We start from the raw sequence: 13,226 nt of genomic DNA on the forward strand, positions 1-13,226 counted from the left end.
TCAACCCAGTTTCACTTGTTGCCGTTTCAACGATCTGACTCTTGTTTTGGAGCTGAATGTGAACACTGTGACAGGTACATGGTGCTCCAGGGGAGGATAACATCAGACGCGCTTTGTAAGCTGACACATTTGACACAGGCTCATGTTTGTGTGGATGTTGTTTCTTTCTTCCTGCTGTGTGTTTGTGTGCTCTATGTGCGTGTGTGTGTGTGATTCCAGGTTCTGGCTGATGCCGTCTCTCGTCTGGTGGTGGATAAGTTCAGTGAGCTGACAGACAACTTCACCTCCCCCCATGCACGACGGAAAGTCCTTGCAGGGGTTGTCATGACAACAGGTAGATTTGGAAGAGGAGATGGTTGTTGCTTTTATGCTCACAAAATATGGCAGTAACAGTCACTTTTCAAGATTATCCACAGGAAAATTTGGGTTACATGGTTCATAGAAAGAAGGTAATCACAGCTAAGTAACAACAAGAGGCCAGCTCTAATGTTTTCTTAGAATTTGATGACATAAACACATGCAACAACATTATCAAGTGATAATTCATTATTTTTGAAGTAGAATCATATGGGGCTTTGCTAAGTAGGCATGCATGATATTATTGGTATATATTTGTTTTGGGAGATATTAGTTTTACAGATCAATTCTTGGCAGAAATAAGACATTTCTGCTGATATTTATAAATGAGATAGTGGCTTTATATATCAGCCCATGTCTGCTGTAAATATTGGACATATGTACAAATACATTGTGGAGCGTTGGGCAGAAACATCAGAACTATTTAAAGGTGGGATTTAAGTACTGGAGTTTGGTTCTTTGTTCATCCTTAAACTTTCAAGACTGTTTTCCAAACTAAATTAATGTGTAAGTTTATTATTAGTATAGTCTAAAATGAATTTGTAAATATCTGCAAAATCCAATATCATGCATCTCTATTGGTAAGTATATAACAAGCTGGTAAGTACGGCCCCCCTTTATGCAGAGACCCGTTGTATTGCCAGCACTGAAGCTAGGACACACAGATATGCAGACAGGTTGTTTGCTTCAATGATTAAGCAAACTTTAACACTCTGTTTTAGCACTACTTGAGCACACCACGTCCCTCCGTCTGAAGCGCACTGACCCACACTCTGACTGAACCTTTAGACTGATTGTTACGTTGTAAATATTGGTATCACAATCTGAGATTATTATAACAAATAAATGTATCTGGCTAATGCTGCACACTACAAAATGTTTATTTTTCTAGTTGGAGGGAAAGCTTTAACCTCACATCAATGAAGAGTATCAGTAGGGTACTAAGCTGAAGCTAAAAAACTCATTCAAGAGTTACAAACAAGGCAGAACACCTGAAAATCCAAGTTATGGTTGACAAAACATGAACATTTCACTTTTTAATTTGGCTCGCATCAAAATAAATAAATGCTGCATAAAAGGCCTTGTTGCAAGAAGTTAACTTGAGTTGCAACCTGTTAACTTGAGATAAATAAACTTAATTCAATTGCTTGTTACCAATTCTGTTTATATAGTGCAGTCTTTTTCAGCGTTGGTCACATACTGTAAATTTCAGTGTATCAGCTGCATCTTTAATGCACTTATTTTGCTGCTAAATATGGCTGCATCCAATGCGACCAGACTGTACCTGTCTAGAGTAGTGAGACATGTGTGACCATATACGCAGGTGCTTGCAGCTCCTATCGTTACTCTGCAAAACCTCAGATGATTTGAAATTCACTCCATCTATTGTATATTGCAAGCTGTTGCTATAACTGCTTAAAATGTACTGGAATACATTAATACAGAGGCTAGTTTGGCGGGAGTTGGGGCCACTTTTTACAGTGTTTATTTTTTTCAACTAAACAATGCTGAAAAATAATTGTCTGTAACCTTTTTTCCAGGAGAAAATCTAAACTAAGACTTGCTGAAAATAGATCTGTCATGACAAAAACTTGGACATAGAATAGGTTTTGTCAAGGAGCTTAAAATAAGAATAAAATGTAATAAAGAAGTCATCGAACATTTAACATCCATGATATTTCTCCACAGCTGGTACATCCATCAGACACAGAGTAGCTCTTCTATCGTTTCAGCTGTAGAAAGCAGGGGTCCCAGGTTTTGCAGGGTGCACAGAGCACAAAAGCATGAGTTTGCACCAGATTCAAGCAAAGGGGATAAATGGTTTGACTAAAAATGTAAGGTCTTATTGTTGACTAGAACTGCATCAAAATGTTTTGTCTCACTTAAAACTAGACTAAAACTATAAAGGGTAGATATGAATGAAGTTAAACTAATGAACATTTCATCCATAAGCCAATATATATATATTTTATTTATTTATTTATTTATTTTTTAAATCTGTCAAAATTAACACAGCTTTTTAACTGCATTCTCCCTCCTTTGGTTATTTACAGAAGATGTAGAGTATACCAAGGTCAGAGAAACTAGAAGGCTGTGAGTCTATCAGTAATCACCACAGGCTGAGAGCTTAACTACCGTCTTATAGGTAGTAGATGTGCAAACTCCATATGGTGAAAAGAGATGGTGCTACAAGAGAGACAGAGCTACATGAAATCTGCAAGTTGTAGACTTAACTGAATAGAACAGTGTCACTTTTTTAGTTTCACATCTTTTCATCATGCAGCAGGGCAGTTTAAACAATTTTTCCTTTGCAGAATAAAAAACACTGACACATCTTATATAAGGTGGGGATATTTCACAGATTTTGAGTTAAATATTTAGATCGGGTAAATAATGATGCATCTTTATGCAAAAAGAAAATAGCGTGAGACAACAACTTACTTTGGAAACAAAATTCTGGTTGACTTTTTACCCACTTAATTTTCAAAACTTTGAATAAAATTCATGAAACACAAGTATTGAGTCCTGCAGGGAACTCAGAATAATAATCACTGCAGACAACGTGAGCCGCAGCCTGCATATGTAGTGTCAGTTTATATATAAAAAAAACTTTACATGAAAATAGATATGATGAAAACATGTTAAAATGTGCAACATTTCAACAGTAAATAAAATTATTTAAAGCCTCTCAAAAGATACTTTATGTTGCATATTTTTGAATAACTTTCAGTTATCTGAAGATATTAAGAGTTATTTTTTACAGTGCTTGTGCTCTGAAGGCTTCCAAGTTTCCAAATCACTCTTGTTGAACTTTTATTCTGACTCTGAATATTTTAAAGCTGAGACTTAAGATGAACACAGACATACAATCCTTCAGCAGATGAATGTGAAAACAGCTGTCTAGTCTCTTATTCTGAACAGTGAAGTTCAGCCAAGTTACATTAAACATAATTAGCTTGAGTGGGAAAGTGGCTTTACCGTTTTATGGATAAAAAAGTACTCAAACATCAGTGCATTAGTACAAAACACATAATTATTCTGGCAAGCATTTTTTGTCCAAACGTTTGATGCTTAAAGTGTAATTTGTATTTTTGATGGATTATTCTGTGGCAGCTGACCACATTACAGGACTTTTAGCAGAGTTACACAAGGACAAGAGCAGAGAGAATAGGTTTTAAATGTTTGCTTAATATTGCAGGCTTTCTTAGCATGTGCATCAAAGGACAATAAAGACCGCTGGCATTATGCAACCTGACGGTGCATGTCAATTGACCGATATGTCCATGTTCCCATTACCCCCCACAGGGACTGATGTAAAAGAGGCACAGGTCATTTGTGTCTCTACGGGAACCAAATGCATCAACGGTGAGTACATGAGCGACCGTGGCCTGGCTCTCAATGACTGCCATGCTGAGATAATCGCCCGACGCTCGCTCATCAGGTACCTCTACACTCAGCTGGAGTTCTTCCTCAGGTCAGTGGATGGAGTGCATGTGTTTTCTACCACCACATATTATTGATTTGCATAGATAGTCATGTTGAATGCATTTAGACTGCTTGAATCTTATTAGATTAGAGAGTACATGCCAGTTTTCAGTCTCATGCTTGATCTTGTTTCTTGTTATAGCAACAGCAAGGATGACCACCAGAAGTCTATATTTGTACCGTGTGAAAAAGGAGGCTACAGGTTAAAAGACAACGTTCAGTTTCACCTCTACATCAGCACCTCACCCTGTGGAGACGCCCGCATCTTCTCCCCTCATGAGGCTGGAGTTGAAGGTAAAGAGTGAAAGCAGAGCGTCTTCTTGCTTTCCGACAAAAGTCTTCTGTTTAGCAGCATGTTTTTAATTTGGTCTCATCTTAGCTCACAAGTCAGTCTCAACAACTGTGTGTTTCTTATTTAATTTTATTAGTAGGTTTTCCTCATCCTCATGCTTGGTTTCATTTAATTAGAATTTTACTGCAACGTGCAAACATGCATTACAGACACATTTAAACAAGGCTCGAGTAATTAGAGCTTTTTGTCATTCGCTGTCTGTCTCTATCAGTCCTCCTCCCGCCCAGCACACCCACACTGTCTGTCTGATTAACCTCCCTCTTACTCTTGTCAAAGTGTTTTTCGTTGCACATGGCAGACTGAATAGAAAACAGCCACATTCAATTAGTCACTGAATAGATGGCGCCTGCTGGTGGAACGGCAGAAAACATTGATAACACAATCATAAATAACAGGTCATGCTTTGTGGAAGCAATTTTTTTGCTTTCTTTGCTCTGAATATCTGCATTTTCATGTTGGAAAGATAGATTAATTTATATATAAGCATTACAAAAGGAGCTAAATTACCTTGCACAGGTGTTCTATATAGCTATTTGCATACTGAAATAATAGTTCATATTATAGAATGAATAAAAATGTTGGTGGTTGCCATTTTGTCCACTGTTTTTGCATTTTATAACACCTTTCCTTTCATACTGTCCTTGACTTCAGATCAGGGAGACAGGCATCCCAACCGGAAAGCACGAGGCCAGTTAAGGACCAAAATTGAATCAGGAGAGGGCACCATCCCTGTGAGGTCCAGCAACACCATCCAGACGTGGGACGGGGTGCTACAAGGGGAGAGATTACTTACTATGTCCTGCAGTGACAAGATTGCAAGGTAAATTGGAGGACTGGATTGTTTTTGATTTTCACTTTACATTGAGTTCCACTTTCAGATGCCAACGTTTCATAATAACTAGCATGCACACTAATCTGATTAAATGTGGTATTCATGCCAGGCCACCAGCTAGAAGTGTGACTTTGTAATGAAACAATATGCACATGCACTCACTACACAGCAGTGGGGTGTAAGCATGTGAAAATGAAAACTGGTGGGTCAGGACCTTTTAGTGGGTCGTAGCAAGGTGTCTGAAAAAATGGTTGCAAAAGTCCTTATTCGTCCTTATTGGACGTACATCGATACCTTTTATTTTACCCTGTTCATTCAAACCTTTATTTATTCTCGAAAGGACATTGTGGTTTCCCTCATTTCCAGTGTCATCGAGATTGTAAACACAAGCAAGACAAAATTAATACAATCAGTTAAAACCAATAGAAATCCACCAAAACAATAATAACTGGAAACAAAGTGGCTAGAAACCAAGGTCCTAAACTCTGCAAAAGAGGGTAGGACTTCAGTCTTTGGAGTTTGTTGGAGGGTGTTCCATGAGCTTGGTAACCTGACGCACCGGATGGTTGTGTTTCACATATCCATCTGGAAAATCTTCGATATATAGCGTTTGGGAAAGGGCAGAGCCTTGGAAAAAACTCGGAGGGTGATTGGGTGAACACTCTGTCTGTCACACCTTTGCGGGACAAGCAGAGCAACAAAACGTGTGAAGTAGCCCCAAACCGAGGTACACGTGCACAGCTACTGAGAAATAAACTCCATATAGAACTGTATAACACTAAGCATGGCGACTGTAGACGTGTCAGTAGACGACTTTTGTCACAACTCACTACTGTTCTTTGTTCTTCTTTCAATGAAGAAATGTTGTCAAGTTCTGATAAAACTGGTGCTTTAGCAGTATCCACGCTAATGTCTTCCTCCATAACGGCATCTGCCTCCTGTTGCTTCTTGCTTACGTCACGACCCCGCCGTACCCAAAAGTACTGCCCCTCGTCACTGACTGGTCCTGTCACTTTCTTACCGGGCCCAAACTGTTCAGACGGTAGCTTTGCAAGATGGATTCGCCAGTGAGAACCATGGAAACAGGTGTATCCATCTGCTTTGCAAGGTTATGAGTTTGGGGCATCTAAGGAAAATGCAGTTTTACTAAGTTCAGTGCAAGCTTGAGGAACTAACCAATCAGTAGAGCTGGTCATGTGAGTGCTTGAACTCCACTCCAACAAATCTAAGATGTAAGGTTATAGTGTTCCAATGAGGGACTAAAGAATCTATAAAAATGTCTGTTGCACCCATTTTCAAGGGAAGGCCAACCAACCATCTCATATAGGACACAATGATGAGTGCTGTTTCTATCACCAGTTATAAATCTCTGGGCAGAGTGATAGGCAGTGTCCAAGGGCCTGAGTGTTGAAGCTGCTGCATGCCTATAAATAACATCTCCATAATCAATAACTGATCGAAGCACAGCTTCAACTATTCTCTGACTACAAGACAATGGACAGTTTGATTTGTTTCTGTACAGGAAGCCAATTTGACTTGGAGGTCAGAACTTAAAAGAAAAGTCCTCATCAAGCCACATACAAAGATATGTATACTCAGTGACTCTCTCAATTTTTGAGCCATTACTTACATATGTACATATTCTCGAAATCAGGTTTTCTGGCTCTGGAAAACTACATAAATTACATTTTACTTGTATTAAGCACGGTTTTACTGTGAAATTGGTTAAATTTAAACGTTTAATCAATATTTCAACAAATGTATCTCCTCTTGCAATAAATGGCTACTTTTCCCATGATAATGAAGTAATTTCACAAGTTCTCTATTGGCATATGATGGGGAAAGAGGGTATAAAATGTTTCAGTTTTGTCCCTTTTCTTTTTTATATCAGGTGTTTTGGTCCAATCATGCTCCAAACTGCAACATATTCAATTAACTAAAAACAGAGTGGTGGGTCCTGAGGCCTGACCAGTTGAGAACCACTGCTCTAAACAACAAAGAAAATTATGTCCGGTAATGTGCAAGTTAACCATTGCTGTTGTAGACTGCCTACCAGCACATGGCTGTTTACTTGAACCATAACACGTTTGTCTTAAACTGACCACACTACACAATTTTAAGCCTGATTTTTGTCCAGATTTGCTACCACCCCCCCATGATAATCGTGAGAGCATGTCCTGAGTCGAGGATGGTTACAAATGATAGTCACACACATTTACAATTCTTCTGACAGAATACCCACCGTGCCTGTGATAAAAAAAATCACTGTGAAAATAGATCGCCACAGGCACCTTGCCGATACACGTCAGTGAAGATTTTGCAGAATTGATATGGCTGGAGATGTAAATTTTAACTGTTTTAATTTGCAAAAACCTTTTAACTAAATATTTTCTGTTATCCTTTACAATAAAGCCAAGCTGCTGTTGTGACGGCAGCTCAGAACATGTTTGTTGTCATGTTGATGACCCCAAATCAACGTGTATCATGGCACATATCGTATCGTAAGGCCAAGGGATCAAAGCCATGGAATATAAAAGATTACTCACAGCCACTTAACAAGAAAGACTGAGGATAAAAGACGGTGCAGTGGGGTGATGCACAAGCTTTTGCAAATAACCTTGACCTAAGGAGGGAGTGAATGTTTCCTTTTTGTTTTTTGTTTTTTTTTACAGAGTAGAAGAATCACAAAATCATCTTCACTTCTTTTTATCTTCACACCTGGGTTATAAAAAAACAGACTTGAATCCCTATTTCTTATATACAGGGTAATTTTGCTTGTATAATCATATAGTTTTACACGTAATCCATGATTCTCCAAAGAGAACATGTTTTATGACACTTTTTAAAAAATATTTTTTATTTACTCTCTCTGCAATGAATCGCTTTGTCATTTCCAGTCTATCATTTTTCTGGAGTGTCAGGGACAGCTGAAGTGATGGATCCTCTTGTCCCTGGATCATTTTTTTTGCAGCCACATCATAGTGTCTTTAGTCTCTGTCCGTGTTCAAGGCAACACCGTGCTTCCCTTATGATGAACGATGAAACTTCTCCATAACTCTTCTCAGGAACAGCCTTTTTTCCTCTCCTTCCCCGTCCAGGATCAAAATAACCTCCCTGAATGAACACAGTGATTGACTGCAGAGCATACATTTGATGAGGAGATGTAGACTGAGAAGTGTTGTTGTCCTTTCAGCCTGTCAGTGCTGGCACCAGTGATCAGACTTTGTGTTTATGTGAAAAGGTGGAGTGATCCAAGTCAGTAGAGGGCATAATAGGTGAGTCATGAGGGGTTTCTAGGGCAACTTTCATAAGATTACAAGGAAATATCACAGATCAACATCAGATACAGTTGTTTACGGCAAATATATCTCTTCAACTGTAAGGAAAAGACTGTTCAAGTATCTCACACAGCTTTTAGCCAGGTGAGAACTGCCCACCTGCTCCTGTCCTCGTGTGAGTGATTGTTAGCCGCAGGGCTGCTATTTACAACAGCTGACTGGTACACTTTGTGCATGCTTGTAATGTTCTCTCCTTCAGCATTGTTTTCTCTCCTCTCATTTTGCTTTGATTACACACCCGGCCCCGCGGCCTCAGCTTTCTGCCTCAGCGTGCATCGTTCTCTTGTATTTGATCGAGCTCATTAGCAAACAGGCAAAGCACTCGTGGGTCATTTCTTTCAGTTTGTCCTGTTTCCTCCTGTCCTCTTTCTTTTCTTTCTTTTTTTTTGATTGCTTGGGCCATCTGACTTGTTCACATGCTCTCGTTGTGCACAGAACATGACATTAAATAAGATGACACAGAGACATACAGTGAATTTTGATAAGAATGATGATAAATGAAAACATAATCCTGGTGTTGATTTGCAAAGATTATAGCTACACTGTGCACTGTACAAAATGTAATGAGGCTATTTGGCTGTACTGAATGTGTGTTAAAGTTACATTGGCTTTGAAATCAGAGATTTCCTTTCATCCTTTCTTGATTTCCCACTAAGCGTCCAGCTCTTTCTCTCTCTCGCACACATTTACACACAAACATACAGAGAGAGTATTGCATATGGAAACAATGGTCCATCTGAGTAGCCTCGGGTCTTGTGCTTGCATATACATCATTGTTCTTAGTCCATGTAGGTAATTTCACACTCAAACAGCACTCCTGAGGGGAAAAAGAACGAGAGAAGCTCAGTGTCACACTGTCAGTGTATTTTTGTTCATTTCTTTTGGTCTTTTAAGGAAAACCTTTAACTATAATTTGATGAAATTATTACTAATAACAAATCAAATAAAAACATTACGATCCATGTTGAATTTATCCTGGCAACCTTAGCTAAGTATCAGAAGCCTCATAAAATGTATAAAGCTGTGCCATTAAGCCATGTGGTTGCCTATTAATGATATAATTGAAATATACTAATAATGTCTTTCTTTTACAGGGGATTACATGTTCCTCTAAACCAGTGATACTCGACACATGGCTCTTGAGCCTCATGTTGCTCTTTCATGTCTTAATTTGAAATATAATTTCCCTGAAAACCATAAAAAGAGAACGTTTGACCTCTTTCACCACTTTTTTTTTTTTTTGACCATTTAACCTTTGACTTATTCTTATGGCCACTTTTGCCCATTTTGCCACTTTTGACCACTTATATCGTGGCTCTTGCAAAGGTTTTTTTCAACAATTTGGCTCTTTGGTTGAGCATGGTTGAGAAACACTGCTTTAAACACTTTGGCACACTAGTACTAATAGTTTCTGTTTAGTTATTCGAACATACACCATCTTGTTGTCCTGAATACTTGATAACTCATTGTGTCTAATTTCAACTTTTAATCTCTAATTTTGACTTTTTAATCTCATATTTATTACTTAGGGTTCTTTTTTTATTTGCCTTACTTCCACATTTTTCTTTTTTAAGTGGCGGGAACGGGCTTCCATACTCATTCCCATTGCTTTCAGATAATCAAGACATGTAAACACTGATTGGAGTTCCTAACACAACATCAAACTAAAGTTGAAATGTTTGATCTAGTACAGATTATTCCCCACTCTTGTAAATATATTCTTAAAAACATAAATAAATCATTGTTTGATTGGAGCCAGTTTGTCATTAGCAGTTAAAAAAAAATTACCTTGTCTTTTCTGACCAAACAGTCAGTATTTCCTTTTTACACCAAAGTCTGCTGATACGTTAGTCAACACTGCTCTGAGTACATCTTATCCTCATCTTTCTGTCTTTTTAACCATCAAAAATAGCGCTTACTGTCTTCCTTGCCATAAAAATGCATACAGGGCCGTCTCTGCTGTGGGCTGTAACCCACTTAGTCTGCAACACTTACAAGAATAAATCATTACAGTGAAAGATTAAATGGTCACATTTACCCTTGTAAATCTCACAGTGGCACCAGTAATGATTTCGGCTTGTTTCATTGTCAGTTAAGAACTCCTCCCTGGAGCTTTAAAGGAACATAAACAACCATATATCAACTTTAAAGCAATATGTTTGTGGTCTATTTTAGGATATGAGCATTAGGTAATGAATGAGCTTGACATGAAGGAAATATAAGAGTTTTTGAAGTTTGAAGGGACTGAATTGATCTTGACTCTTTTTATTTCCTCAACAAGAAACAAACAGTATAATAGCAGCCTCATTACTTAAGTCTTTCATCTGTATCCAACTTTTTCCTCTCTTCCTCCCACTTCTTTCTTATTTTTCTCTTGTTGTCGTTCATCTTTTTCTTCTCCTCTTTTGTCTCACTCCTCATGCCTCCCCATCCATCCTGCTTTCTTTTCTATTTCTTTCCCCGTTCATTTCTCTCTGTCTCTCTCTGTCTCTCTCTCTCTCTCTGTCTCTCTTTCTCTCTCTCCGGTGGGCAGGCTTCACAGAGCATGTCAATGGGAAAATGACTGGCGAGAGATGGTTAATGACACAGCGTAGAAATACACAGATGTTTGTAGAAATGAAATTGGATACCTCTGAGTGTATGCTGCAGTAGGATTGTGCGTGATTGTGTGTGGTGGGTTGCATTGACTTGATGTACTAATATATTCTACTTGTTCACTGGTATGTTTGTTTCAACTCAAGCACAAACCACATCATCATAAATCTTTGTATATTCAGTCTGAACTTTTTCATGCTGTAAAAACTTTGCCTTCCTTTCATGTTTGTCAGACAACACAAGCTCTTAGCTCAAAGTCTAGACACTGCTCGACCTTTTTAGTTCAAGGGTTGTCATGACAGCATGTTTTTAAACTTGGATGAAAAAGGCAAGTTTATTTATAGAGCACCATTCAAACACAAGTCAAGAAAAGCAGAACATTTCGAAAAGAGACAGCAAAAAGATTTTAAAATGAAATCTATTGTAATACGGGATTACAAATTTTTTTTAAAAAAGCATTAAACAAATGCTGTTAAACCTTCTAGAACTCTAAAATCACTGACTACAGACCTTACCTGCTAACAGGCGCAGACTCACCTGCTGGATTTGCCTGATTGAAATGGATTCTGTTCTAAGGCCGGCTCAGACTACACAAGTTCAGCCATACATTTTCGTCTATTTTGACACCCTGACCTGACGTAAACATTGTGAATCCTGATGCCTACTGAGGGTCAGAACTTAAAAGAGCATTTGCTTATTATCTTTGCACCATTATGAGTCGCTACTTTTTCTCCCTCCAAGGAACTAATGTGTACTTTTTATTTTATTTTGTTTATCTTATCACATGCATCCCTTATGTTCTGTCTGAAGGAAAGCCAGTCCATATTGTCCTGCTCTTGATACATCCATAATTGTTATCCATAATCCAATTCATAGTTGTTTTCTTTACAAGCTGAAGACCACCACAATCACATTGAGCAGTTCTGTGATCTCAGTCTGCAGCTCTCTGTCTCTTGTTCTGTGTGCAGTAGGCAGGTGTGTGGTACTAACCTCACCGCCTTTTCCCGACCACTTTATGAGTAAAAATCAAGATCATATGAGAATAAAATAGGTTTAGTTATTCACTGCATGACCATGCATCACAGAAATTAATTTCTTTCTGGTTTATGTTTAAATTTGTTCATGTTGTCAGTTTAAGCTAATGTAACTGTCATATAATATTGCATATGATCAGGCTACCTGTATAAAGCTACAGCTGTATGAATTCTGCTTATAGTCCACATTTTCAAATAAATGTTGATGTGTAAAAATGCACCCAGTGAACACTACAGTAGATTTGAAAAAACGAAAAAGGACACACAACTGAATAATTTTATCATGGTGACTACAGGGAGACAAAAGATGTTGGGTGTTTAAAATGTGTAGGAGAAGACTTCCCTTACCTGGTGGTGCCAACTATAGCAGGAAAAAACTGTAAATGTTGCATTATTGACCGACAGGTTGTTGCAGGAATAAAGATACACAATAATAGTTTACTTTTGAATTTAGAATTTGTGCATTTAAAGATTATACGGGAAATAAGTTTAGGGTTTCTTTGTCAGTGGCTTAAAAATTTGCCTTTAAAATCAGAATTAAAAAAGAATTGCTATAAAAAGAAGTGATTCGACTCTTTTTTTTTTCCATATTGCCCACCCCTAGACTTGTTAACAAAGAAGTCTTTGCTGCAGTTAATGTGTGGTTGCTGTAGAAATTTAGGTGAACATCATGTAACTCATTTATGATTTCTAGTTACTATTAATATAGTCTTGTATTTCATAGGCTGTGGTGCAGTCACATGACTATACCCAGACCCTACAAAGTAAGACCAGTGTGCATTTTAGGGTTAGTAATAATAACAATAATGGTTTGGGTTTATAGTTTACCTTTCAAGACACCCAAGATATTTTGCACAAGAGCAGAACTAGAAAAACGCAAACGAGACAAAAATAAATTAAGAAAGAAAGAGTTATGTTCATGTCAAGTCTAAAGGCTGAGTTAAAGGGGTTATTTTATGAGACTTTCTTTAAGATGAATGAGAATGTAGCGTGCCATGGCTCACCCAGTGTTACTTTGGCGACTTAAACTCTGACTAAAAATGCCTTTTTTCCAGCCTTTTTTTCCATGACAAAAACTAGACTAAGACTAACAAAAATAGATCTGTGATAACTAAAACTGACAAAAACTAAGTTTAGTTTTCATCAAAATGACTAAAACTAGGCTAAAATGTAATTAAGTTTTTGTCAGACATTTTAAATCCATGATATTTCTCCATGGTGGGTAAATCTGT

At 37.9% G+C, this 13,226-nt stretch overlaps 1 protein-coding gene across 5 annotated transcripts in view; it reads left to right on the forward strand.

Annotated features, from left to right (window-relative positions):
* Positions 1–13,226, forward strand: part of adarb1b (adenosine deaminase RNA specific B1b) — a 229,103-nt gene that overhangs the window by 205,162 nt on the left and 10,715 nt on the right. For all 5 annotated transcript variants that reach the window (XM_041806676.1, XM_041806675.1, XM_041806680.1 and 2 more), the window contains 4 exons: positions 220–334; positions 3,664–3,832; positions 3,986–4,137; positions 4,847–5,015. In XM_041806676.1, the coding sequence (XP_041662610.1) occupies positions 220–334; positions 3,664–3,832; positions 3,986–4,137; positions 4,847–5,015 (605 nt within the window). The remainder of the gene's footprint in view (positions 1–219; positions 335–3,663; positions 3,833–3,985; positions 4,138–4,846; positions 5,016–13,226) is intronic.

The sequence above is a fragment of the Cheilinus undulatus genome, linkage group 15, assembly GCF_018320785.1.
Source record: "Cheilinus undulatus linkage group 15, ASM1832078v1, whole genome shotgun sequence".
Taxonomy (NCBI): Eukaryota; Metazoa; Chordata; class Actinopteri; order Labriformes; family Labridae; genus Cheilinus; species Cheilinus undulatus.